This window comes from Cebidichthys violaceus, unplaced genomic scaffold (genome assembly GCF_023349555.1).
Source record: "Cebidichthys violaceus isolate CVI_PGR_0920_01 unplaced genomic scaffold, fCebVio1.0.p SCAF_3, whole genome shotgun sequence".
In the NCBI taxonomy this organism is placed as follows: Eukaryota; Metazoa; Chordata; class Actinopteri; order Perciformes; family Stichaeidae; genus Cebidichthys; species Cebidichthys violaceus.
The window spans coordinates 14,242,314-14,255,140 of NW_027176483.1; the positions used below are offsets into that span (position 1 = coordinate 14,242,314).

The following is a 12,827-nucleotide window of genomic DNA, read 5'->3' on the forward strand; positions in this document are numbered from 1 at the left end:
GAGGTGTCTCATCTCTATTTATCTACATCACCCCATGAAAAAAAGAAAGTTTCAAAATGTACAAAAAATTTAGAAATAAATACACGTTATGGTAGACTAATGCAATTTATATCTAGGTTTTTCCAAAGTACCTAAAAAATTGTAAAACATGTATTTTTCATGAAAACGAGTGGGTTATCCTAATTGAACTATGATCTATGGAGGGGTGAATAACTCCATTCCACTAAATACTGATTGAATTGTTAGTAAGGGAGTTGGTGATGAGGTACAAACTATATTTGTTAGGATTTTTTGGTTTCTGACCACTTTTGGATGATTAAACATGCACCGGGTCAATTTGACCTACGAACATCATGGCTGTACCTAAAAAACAAACATAACAGGAGGGTTTTAATAGCATACTATATTATATACTTTTTAATAACATACTATATTCTGACATTTTTATAGCATAACATTCTATAATATTTGTATGACATTTTTATGGCTATATAACTTTTACTCTCATGAAGTTGTTACGGAATACTAAACTACGCAACTTTTACAGCAATTACTTTTTATGCTTTTTTCGACACACTATGATTTGAATTTTTACAGATGCGATAAACTTACTTTTTTGACATACTAAACTGACTTTTGTACAGACAGTACAATGAAGTTTTGACATACTATACAATTACTTTTTATGACTTGATTTTGATATAATACACTGACCTTTTTACATGCTACACTCAGACATTTTTATTTATTTACTTTTCATACTATACTATATTTTATGGCATTTTTCATGACAAACTATATGTACAATTACATTTTCTGATGATCTTTTATGTCATACTTAACTATGTAATTTCTTTCTGACTTTTTATGGTATACTATGCTACAACACTTATGGCATTTTTTCTTGGCATATTATACCATGACATTTCTTAGGACACTTTTTTAAGGCTTATTATACTATTGTTTTTTTTAGGGATTAACTTTATGATGATGTTGCTATCTCAGATGGTGATAGAAACCTGGATCTGTGCATCAGGTGGTTTGTGGTATGAATGACAGCATATTTAAAATTTTCAGCTCGTGTTTTTCTTTGGCATCATTCAAATTTTCAATAATTAGTCATTTCTTCAGTGGTTCTCGGGATAAAGCATAAAAGACAAGGCAGACTGGAGATGGTTAATAATAGCCAATACAAAGATGATTGTTCATTTCAATCTATTTAGCCCTACTTTAGTAATCTAATTTATTATAGCTTATATTTGCCTGTGTTTCAATATGACACATTAATGCTTTTCATTTAATGTTTTTAGAATATTACATCAGTAAAAGCTAGATGGGCTTGACTGTCTGGGTGTCGTTTTAACACCAACTGAATGACAGAAACAGACATGAAAATTGTATGTGTGAGTTATGTGACATGATGTAAAAAAAAAAAAATCACACAACCAAAATACCAATATTTAGTTATGAATCAACATTTATTAGTTATATTTGTATATGTACACCAAAGGTACAACACTTATTGATATGTAGAAACAGTTTTTTATGTATACCATAGACCGAGGAAAGAATTTTTTTGTCTTTTTTTGTCTCAGTAGTGTAACTCCCCCACACATACGCTCTGCCTTTACATCAAAATTACAACAGCTTTACAAAGAGGAAAGGCCTAGAAAAGTAAGATCAGGAAAGCAAGTTGTTGGCAGAAGTATGACAAGTTATCAGCTCTGTTTAGGAGTTTCTTCAAAAAGACACATTTCAGTAGAAAAGGACAAGCTTGAAGATATACTAGCTCTTTGTTTGAAATACTGTATCAGTCAAATCCCATTTCATCAGTACTATTTAACTCAGCTCCAGTTCCAGGTGTTTGTTAGTGCATATAGTTTCTGTGTAGAAAGCAAAAAAAAGGCAAGTGGAGTAAAGGCAGTTTACCAAGTGGGATTTCTATAGACCTCCATAATGTTGATGGCATAATGTTTGTGAAGATGGGGTGTTTAGACAAGGTACGATCTTGATATGTTCATGTCTTGCGGCTTTAAATGCACATGCATCAGGTAAACAAAGATGTCTGAGACTAAAGCCAGTTTTCTTCATTCAAAACACAAAATGGTTCAGATGAGTCACCTGAGGAATGTTGCTCAATACTGTAACAGGCATCTGAATGCATCAAATGTTGTTTGTTCTTTCACTTAAATCAACAACTAGGCTGTGTTTTTTTTTCTCACTGTATCTTACATACAGGGCAAATTTGACCTTTTCCTTTATTTGTCTCTCTTTTCAGCAACCTTTATTACAGTAATTCCCACCAAAATATATTTCATGTTGGTCCCCTTTTTTGAAACCAAAAACTTCCCCTCGCTCTCTTTCTGTCCCTCTCTTTCTCACTCTGTTTCTTTCTCAAACAGCATTTGCTTCACGATCACTGTAATTTCCAGAAAAGTCTGCTTCGCCACTGAACAGAACAATTATATATTTATTTATGTACAATGAAAATGAATGCACACTGCTTATATCTTCATGAACAAACATTCAAAACTCTTACATTAGATTAAAAAAAAAGATATTTATATATTGGTGTGTGACAGGTAAGTAAAACATCTAGTTAACAACTATTAGAGAACAGAAAAACAAGCAATTTATTACACGATTTCCTCTCTATACATTTTATCTAATCTAATTTTACTCAGGACATAGATGATATATTTTTTTCTAAAGGATTACATTAAAATGTCACAGCAATGAAACTATGTTCCTATATACCATTTCAACGCCCCTCCCAAAAAGAAAACAAAAGGAACAAAACAAACAAACAAAAAACATCTGTTACCTACAATATATACACAAAGTGCAAGGAGGCACTTCAAAATATCATGCTTTTAAGATAGTGGTGCAAAAAATAATTATCATTTTATTTTATTCATGCTTCTAAAACCGTGAGTTTGAACATAATAGTGGTCCAACACTCAATCCCCATCGATGATTATATGGTCTGTATTGTCTCCTTACTGGAGAGATTTTTTTTTCTTTTCCTGAAGATCACAAGATTGAAAGATCAGACTCAGAGGGCCTGATAGGGTGTCAGCTTGCTGATTACAATTAGAAATGTAGTGACCTTCCAGGTTTAAGAGTGTTTGCAAGTGTGTTTATATGTGTGCATTTAAAAACAAAGGTGAATGCGTGTGTGTGTGTGTGTCTGTTTGTGCATACTTGTTTTTGTGTGTATGGTGTGCGTAAGTCTGTGCAGTGTGTACGGCAGAACACCTTTGTTGTATCAAAGCACACTTGTTAGCCGAGCTTAAAAAAAAGCAAAGTTGAAAGACATCTTCTGAGAGTGTGTTTCAGGAACTAAAGGACATAGTGCTGTGCTAAGTGTTTTGTTAAGTTTTTTAGTGTTACTCCTATTGGCATTCGCTGTTGGGATTTGTTTGAAGCGAACATCTTCAAGGCAAGGTTGTCATTAAGCACAAATGAAAAGAAACAAGACAGGAGAGAAGGACATAATACTGATAAAGAAACACAGCCACATCACAGAAATCTCACCTCTCACTCACGCAGGCTAAAAAAGATTAACAGCCAGTAGTCCAGCTTTGTTTTTTGTGTTTGCAGGTCTTTTTAAGCCATTTGGTCTATGAGAGGAATATATTACCTGATAGTTGGCAACATTCTGGCATAATGCATGTGAGGTGTCCATTGTCCTAAAAACATCTTCGAACCCATATGGACACACAGCTGCAGCATCTAGGGTTTGTAGAAACAGTCTTGAGTTCTGGTGGCTAAAATATATTGTTGTTTATCTTTTTTTAGGACTGTCTAAACAAGAAGCTGGCAAGCCTCCCAGAAAGTGTTATATCAGTCTCTGTTTGTGCAAGCCATGAATCCATCTGTCAGCCAAACCTTGCACTACTTCTTCCTTTGTTTTTGTGTTTTTCTGGTGGTTCACCTTGTGTACTCTGTCAGTAACAACCATGTCTGTGCTTTCAGAGAGTATGCAGGTTGAGGATCATTCAATCGCTGGAATGTTGTCTGAAATACGTGTGTGTGCTTCCTGTATGTGCTAGGAAACGCTCCTTCCCAGCATATTATCATATAATGAAATTACTGTCTTTCACAAAGACATTTGCAGTAAACTGTCACCATTTTTACGGTCAATGCTTGGAAAAGTTGTGCCACTAAGAGGCCATTTTTTGAAGCTCTACAATGAGAAAGTTAACCTTTTAGGGTTACGTCTTTTTGTTTTCCCTGTAAAAGAGTACACATACAAGCCTGAGTATCTTCCGCTGTCCCTTATTGTGTTTTTAGAATCTAAAACTGTAATGTTTAAATGGAATACAATCAGAGTTGACATAAAACGATAATGTGCATGACTTTGACTATGCCACTGACTGAAAATGATCCTCATTGGCTTTATTTGTGCTCTATCATTCTGTTTATTATCTCTTTCTGTGCTACAAATTATTCAGATATGTCAATTATTTATTATTTATTTGTTTTTACAACAATCCCTTTGGCGCCTAATTTTCTTTTAATTTCATTGGCATCACAAAATATTTTTTTTTTGGGGGGGGGGTGAGAAAGTGATACGTTTCATATTTAGGGCAGTGATTTTCTTAGCTTTGAGGCCTCAACAGGAACTGTGGTAATATCAACTCTTTTGCCAGCCAGTTATTAATGGACATAAATGTTAGAAAACGGAATGTGTTGTGAGTGACGTCAGGGAGGCAGTTCAAAGGCCTCTGTAAGTTGATTGATTTTCTGCCTGTTTGGTCCCTATACTTAACTCGGTCATGTTCTTAACTCCAGCTCTCTCTCTCTCTCTATCACACACACACACACACACACACACACACACACACACACACACACACACCAGATTTATATCTCACTCAACAGGTTACATGATGACAAAGAAGTCCCTTTCCTTTACAGCAGAAAAAAAAGGAAAACAAAAGGGGGATACAAAAAAATGGCGTCCATGGTAGGATTTGTGCTTTATAATTCCTGTGACTGTGCTTGTAGGTTTTGAGGCTCAGTGTGGTTATCCTGTTCTTAACTCTTCTCCCTGCCACCTACCCTTTCATCAGTTTGCTGGACCTCAGGGATAGTGGGAAATATTGGGCAAATGCAGTCAGATGCAGTTTAACATTTCTGACAGTTTGAGAATCAAAAGTGATGTTTTTAGATGAGAGACTGAGCTGATGAGGAAAATCAGTGGCCTTATGCACACATTTGTGATGGTACTGACAGGGCTGAAATTCAAGAAAGTTCAGTCCAAACATTACGTTGGTTGTCATGATTAATGCTCTAACTTCTTCTCTCATCTCAATAGCGTCTCACATAAATGTAGAACCAGGATATATTGCAAGGTATAGCTTATCTAACTTTTTTTTTTTCTCTTTCTTTCCTCCCCAAGCCTTGAAGTATGTTGTGCAAGTATCTGCTATACGGTCATAATTGTGCTCTAACAGGTAAAGTATACCTCTGTTATCATTTCACGTGAATTAAGTGAATTAGTATTATAAATCAGTCAGATAGACAGTTACAAAAACTTTTAAAGGGACTAATAAAAAAAGAAAACTACATAAAAAAACAATTAGTAGTTCTGTTCGTGTGACTTTTTTTTCATTCACTCTTTTTTTTATCACCAAATAGGAAAGCTTGTGGAGCCCAGGAGCAGGGGATCTCTGTGCTGCCATTATTCATGTTTCCATGGTCCCTCCTCAACAAGCGTGCACTCCGCAGCAGAGCCGTTAGTGGCTGAGGTTACCTGTAAGCAGTTAGCAGGGAGAAAGACACACACAAAAAAACACAGTTCATTTGTAATACAACTTTGGATCTGCATTACTGATTCAGTGCTCCCACTTCAGTTTCAACCAAGCAATCTAATTGGTCAATCAGGCTTAAAAAGCTCATAAAGCATGGTTGACCATTGTTTATTGCTTGCTATGCAATCAAAAAAGCAAACTTACCAATCAATGGTGTTATGTCCTAGTTTTTAAGTGTCATATGTCGAGGTTATCATTTGAGATACCACACATGACTGTAAATATTGTATAACTGTAAAGCCAGAATACCATTTAGAACATTATTTTCTGTAATTTTGGGTGCTGTAGCTATGGCACTATGGCATTAAAACACTGCCTCTTAGGTATCATAGCTATTTTGCAATATACAAAAACTATGGAAGAATACTGGAAATCCTGTACTACCACTGATGATCATGCTTAAAGTAGCCCTAACAGTGGTGCTTTTTTATGGAACTGGGAACGGATCACATTTATGATGACCAAAAACTCAACAGGCAATGAAAAAAATCAAAAATACGATGAATGAATGCAAAATAGACGGATCACTTTGAAAACAAGGTACAAAAACTACATAATTAGCGCATTGTTAGGTTTTAGCTATTTTGCAAGCACCCTGCAGGGGTTTGCATCTTTGAAAAGAGGGTTAGAAATGTGAGTCATACTATTTACATGCAAGACAGACCAGACGACAGAAATATGTCATGGTGGTTTCTTGAAATAGCAAGCCATTGTGTCACATGTATATGTAAATGTATTTTCATAAATAGAGACTCAAATAGGAGGATATCACTTTTTACTATGGACAGATCACTTGTGTGACAGGTTGCCAGCGTTGCTAGGCAACACCTTTCATCCTTTAATAAATTAATAGGCTCATCAGTGGACCTTTTCCACCAGGGTGTGTGTGTGTGTGTGTGTGTGTGTGTGTGTGTGTGTGTGTGTGTGTGTGTGTGTGTGTGTGTGTGTGTGTGTGTGTGTTTGTGTGTGTGTGTGTGCAAGGGAACAAGCACTCTGAACTCCCATATATTATTCTAAAAGCCTGGAACACATTCAAAGACGGGATTCAAAGTGCATTATGTTCCACATTACGGGAATTGTTTCACAGCTTTTTATTTCACAACGAAGTTCTCACAATGAACAGAAATAGCTGGTGTCAAACTGTAAAAACCCAACTGGGAATGACTCACTGTCAGTGTGGTTGAAGTGTGTATATATAGGGAATATATGAGCTACTAATTAGCTGTAACACTTGTACAGGCAAGGGTGAACCTTTGGAAATCAGCCTGTTTAACAATTAAAATACCCTACATTTTAAGATAACGCGGAATGATCCACATTAGATATTAAGCTGAACAAAAGGAAAATGAGCACTAAAATGATCAGTGTGAATTTTTGATAGATAGGAGGGCTGCTAAATAATTCCTCATTGTCATGATGGGGACTATCTGCATCTGTCTTTTGAGTTAGAGCCAATCCCTAACAGGTTACAGCCATCTGATAAGGCTAAGTACAGAGCAGGAGCTGATGTATCCTTCATTTTCACTCACTGAACTCGAAACATTTTAAAGTTTGTGTAATGCTGAAAACTTTTTGGCTTGAGCGCTTTACATTTTTGTATGTTCATTTTACACAAAAGCTGCTATTCAAGAAAAATGAAATACATATGTCCACATGCATCTGTTGTTCTCGTGCTACACTTCTGTCTTAAAAGAACAGTGGGTGTATTAAGATTATTATGTACAGAGATGCAATGAATAAAACAGAGTCAAACAAACATGCAGGGTGAGCATGCAACAACAGAAAGGGTTAAATACAAGTCTCTATGTCTGTAAGCATTAATTGTACCTTGCATTCATCTACTACGACAGAATTGTTAGCAGTAGCACTAGAGGTTGCGGTAGCGGTAGAGGTTAAGACGCACTGGTTGGAATTGTTTTCGTGGTGGTTCTTCATGTCGTCGTAATAAGACTGGGTCTTCGACATCATTTCAATGTCATCGGTTTTGGCCGTGTGTGCGTCCAGCTCATCAAGCTCAGCCTTGGACATGTGGTACACGATGCCTGCACCGTAGGAGTCACCCACCACGTTCACTGAGGTCCTGAATCGATCGCTGAGGACAGAGAAAGCAGTATAAAAAGATATTTTTACTTTATCAAATGAGGAATATACGAGCAGGGATTCCCAGATGCCTGAAAAAACAAAACCTTATGTAGAAGCAAAGGGAAGAATCAATATGCAACCACAACATATGTTTTTGTCTTGTCAAACTCACAGCAGCCAATCAACAGCAACCAGCAGACTGATGTCTTGGGTTGGCAGGCCTACAGCGGTCAGGATCAAAAGCATAGTCACCAGGCCGGCACTTGGAATACTGGCAGCTCCAACACTGGCCAGGGTGGCTGTCAGACTGGATGAAATCACAGCAAAGCAGTAGTCAGTCACATTTTCCAAACCCATCACACCTAACCACAATCTCCGCAACCGACCCCACACCCTGCAACAACTCCTCAAATACCAACAAACATGATTACAGCTACACATGAAGACATTCATTCTCGATGGTACTTGTATATAAGAGCAGCAGCTGAAGAGCACCAGAGTAGGTCCTCCATCACACATGATGAGAGTTTTAAATGTGAGAGATGGGACATTTGATTCAAGGGTTTCATGGATTGTTATGCCATATAAATGTCAAGCTGAAGGTTGTCCATCCTTGACTCACTCTATTACCAGAAGAGCATTTGGAAAAAATTGTTACAGATTGGTGTTTGTCTTCCTGCGTAACATGAGACACGGCACAAGTCGTCACTTCCTCCTGGTGGTTTATTTTCTAAACTGAAAATGTCTTCTCTAAAGTTGCTGCTTTGAGCCACAGAGGCTTTTCTGTTCACTGTTAAACGCCCCTACACTGCTGCTGTGTGAAATCTGTTTGGTAAACTGTATCCTCAGGGCTCCATGTAAACCCTCTTTAAATAATGGGAATTACAGTTATTATTGTTATGGCTAAGAAAAGCAAATTTAAGTCAATTTATTTCCATTCGGGGATTGTTGAAATATAATGGAAGATTTTCTAATTTTGCAACATTGATGTTGACATTTAAAACATAGACTTATACAGTGCAAATTATATCAACTGATAAAATATGATGTTTCAAGCTCAAGGATAAATCATAAGTGTCTCCTGACCTGACAGTGATAATCTGACCAGGGTCAAGGTGGATGCCATTCATTTGGGCAATGAAGATGGCTGCAACCGCCTCATACAGAGCTGTTCCATCCATGTTGATGGTGGCACCGACTGGGAGGACAAAACGAGTGACTCTTTTGTCAATACCTAAGTTCTCCTCCAGACAACGGAAGGTGACAGGCAGTGTACCAGCACTGGAAGAAAAAAGCAGATGAAGGTAGGTTATGCTTTGTATCAACTGTAGAAATATCAATAAACAACTATCCATTAATTCTGATGCTGACCTGGAGGCAGTCCCCAGGGCAGTGATCCAGGCCTGGAAGATTCCCAGGAAGAAGGTGAAGGGGTTTTTCCTGACAATAACAAAGTAGATGCTGGGAAGGAAGATTGCTCCGTGGATTATGAGGCCAACAATCACAGTCACCATGTACATGCCCAGTTGCCTGCCCACCACCTCCAGGTCCTTGATGGAGATGATCTTACCACAGATAAGACAGGCAATACCAAAGGGAGAGTACCTGACAAAAAGAAAAGTGTTAGTTATTACTTTAAATACAGAAGACAAAATATTTGTCAGGACACCATTTTTTTTTCTGTTTCACATAGCTATAATCTTTTAAAATGTAATGACTTGAGAAATAACTTGGCATTAACAGTTATTTCTGGTTCAAAATAACTTCAAAATGAGTCAATGAGATTCTTAAGTGATACTAACCACATGATACAGATGACAAGTTTCATCACAATCTCATTGAGGATGTTGAAGAATTCAATCATGAGTCTGGCCCTCTCGCCCATCTTGCCCATGCAGATGCCAAATGCAATAAAGAAACCAATCATACCTGTGACAGAAAATCATAAATGTATCAAACTTTAAATACCAGTGTGGATGAGATGATTACCACATGAGGGGATTATTATTAGAAGATGAGAAGTTTTCCATTAACAGCCAAACAAATTTGGTTTGTCCAGATATTTGCAACTGCAAAATTCTGTAAACGTAAAACTGTGAATATTGCTTTGATTTTTAGCGAAGCTAGCAGCATGGCCCTATGGGTAACATTTGGTCGGTCGGTTGGTCAGTTCACCATTTTGGCCCACACTGAAAATTCTCAACAACTATTAGATGAATTTCCAATGACATTTGGTAGAGATATTCATTGTGCCCCAAGAAGGAATCCTAATGACTTTGGTGATCCCTTAACTTGTCCTGTAAGGTTCATACATGTGGTTTTGAGTGAAATGTCTCAATAGCTACTGGATGTATTGCCATGATATTTAAAAAGAAATCAGTGTGTTGTATACATTGCCAAATATCTGCAAAACTATTGACATGCTGATCAGCATTAGCTTATGTTTAGTGCTAATTTGCAAATGTTAGCAAGCTAACATGCTAAACTAAGATGGTGAACATGCAAAAATATTCTACCTGCTCAACATCAGCATGTTAGCATTGTCATTGTTGACATGTTAGCATGCTGATATTAGTGTTAAGCTCAAAGCACAGCTGTGCCTAAGTGCAGCCTCACAGATGCATCGCTGTTGACTCTTGTTTGTTTTGTTTAGTAGTAATAGTACACATACTGTAAGTGCTTTTACATACCCAGAACATTCATGCCACTTTTGAACTGAAGGGATTTTTTGGTGATGAACAGAGGCTCCTTGGTCATGTTGGCCACCAGGCCTTCTGCAGTCGTTGCATTGACGTCCTCCTCAATAATCACCTCTACCTTCTTCGTGACCGTTTGGATCTGAGTTAAAGGAGGAAAAGATTGATAAGATTGATAAACAATGCTGGAATCAGATATGTGATATATGACACAAGGCCACTCAACTGTTAATAATCATGTTCTACTTCTTCTATGGTGTGTCCTTACAATCCAAGGTACATTATGATTCCTCTGTTAATATAATATAATCCCTCAGCTACTGTATATAAAGACAGTCCATGGACGCTCTTTGTGTATACTTTTTTCCAGACATACAAGCTTGTAAGTCTCTCTAACTTGATTTTGGCCGAGAAATGATATTCCATATTAAGTGATGCCACTCATCCAGAACACAACAGTGACTTTCATATATCATAGACTGTCTAAGCATCTAGCACCAGCACTGACTGTCAAACTTCAGCATTAAATCGTGTCATTGTCAATTACCTGTTGGAAACAAGCTTGCACCAGGTTTTCTGGGAACAGGTTCCTGATCAGATCGAAGAAGGCATCCAAACTGGACACTTCATCGTTTTTCTCGCCTTCGCCCAGATTCTCCTTCAGTTTGGGGTTGCCAGGGTGGATGACTAACACCAGGATGACTCCCAGTACAGCAGCAATAATAGTTGTGCTCATGTAGTAGACCATAGCTCTGGTTCCCAGGCGACCGCTGGATTTTGCATCCAAACCAGCCAGACCTGCATCCAAAACAAGCAACATTGTGTTTACCTGGTAGTTACTGGTAGTTACTTATTGAATGGAAATGTTGACTTAATACTGCAGGCTATGAAGCCTGGATGCAAAGACTATTATGACCTTGCATGATAGTATTTGATCATGCATTTGATAGATGGCATAATGTATTACAATTACTGTCAATTATGATTTTAGAATCAGGATCACAGTCATAACATTTTTTTTTTTTTTTGTATTTCAGCAGTGGAAGGTGTAGATGAAAATTAAGTCTAAAATATCTAATATTATTATATTAATATATGTATTTGCCATAAGAGATCAGTCACACTGCACCTGTGATTAAACTGGAGATGATGAGTGGCAGGATCAACATCTTCAGCATCCTCATCAGGATGTCTCCGGGAAAAGAAATCACCATGACAATGTCTGGGTGGATCGGGGAGGCGACACGAAGCAACATCCCTGATACAGCTCCCAAGATCACACCTGAAGTGCAAGGAGGCGAGTGAGTGAGTGAAACTGCAAGAGTGTATAACGGCAAAATACAAGAGAATCGAAAATGAAGTCAAATATTGAAAAGTCAGACAGAATAAAAATACAGATACTCTATTTTAATAAAAAAAGAAAAGAAAAAGTAATTTCTCAAGGGTGTATTATGTGCTAATGGGAAAAGCTTAGATATAATCTATGAAATAGCAAATAAGCTATAATTATCTCCATAAAGAAGCCTTAATAACTCAATTCAGTTGTTAGGAGCTCTACAACAGGCTGTCTGCTAGATGCTTAAAGAGGACAGTGGGTTGAGAAGATAAAACCGAAAACCTGCTGAGAGAGAGTAAAGCTCATGGAGGATTAAGATCTGATCTTTTTGAAGCAGTAGGGAGGAGGCAGCATGTCAGATTCCCCGGTGAAGCATCTCAAAATAAAAGCCCTTCAAAATCGCATGCATGAGCTAACTTCAAATCACATTCACGAGACAATTTGTCTAATTTCAGACGGGCTTTTATTTTGAAATGCTACATCAGAATGTTCTGGTTCTCTCTGAGTGACACCTTGAGGTGGTCTGCTATCAACCTGAGGTGAAATGATTTCGTAACTATGCACCATTTCCTCTTAATAATCGTCATGGTCTCTGAACATATGAGACACACTGGTTTTAAACTGTCCGTGGGAAGAATTAACCTATAAGAGTCTGTTCATTGTTGGTTAAAGACTCTGGTCTCTCTGGTCTCTGTGACCACTTTTCTCTTTTTGGAGAACGTCATGTGAAACAACTTCTCTGACTCACGTAATTATTCACCTGCCCTTCGTTCTCTTTCCTCGTCTCAGCCCTGTGTGTGTAAATTACTCACTCGAGTCAGGAAACGTGTCAGAATACCCACATTTGATTGACTGAGCTGCATCACGTGATGTGATTTACAACGCATGTAATTG

General features: G+C 37.5%; 1 protein-coding gene across 3 annotated transcripts in view; it reads right to left on the bottom strand.

The window, feature by feature from the left end:
- Positions 1-1,454: 1,454 nt before the first annotated feature.
- Positions 1,455-12,827, bottom strand: part of LOC137880864 (excitatory amino acid transporter 2-like) — a 30,608-nt gene continuing 19,235 nt past the window's right edge. For 2 of the 3 annotated variants that reach the window (XM_068722408.1, XM_068722407.1), the window contains exons 3-11: positions 11,727-11,879; positions 11,145-11,395; positions 10,592-10,739; positions 9,704-9,830; positions 9,273-9,506; positions 8,988-9,182; positions 8,074-8,208; positions 7,647-7,911; positions 1,455-5,761 (exon numbers count right to left, since the gene is read on the bottom strand). In XM_068722408.1, coding sequence (XP_068578509.1) covers positions 5,690-5,761; positions 7,647-7,911; positions 8,074-8,208; positions 8,988-9,182; positions 9,273-9,506; positions 9,704-9,830; positions 10,592-10,739; positions 11,145-11,395; positions 11,727-11,879 — 1,580 coding nt within the window. In that variant the 3' untranslated portion in view covers positions 1,455-5,689. The remainder of the gene's footprint in view (positions 5,762-7,646; positions 7,912-8,073; positions 8,209-8,987; positions 9,183-9,272; positions 9,507-9,703; positions 9,831-10,591; positions 10,740-11,144; positions 11,396-11,726; positions 11,880-12,827) is intronic. The other variant, XM_068722409.1, reaches the window with a different exon arrangement.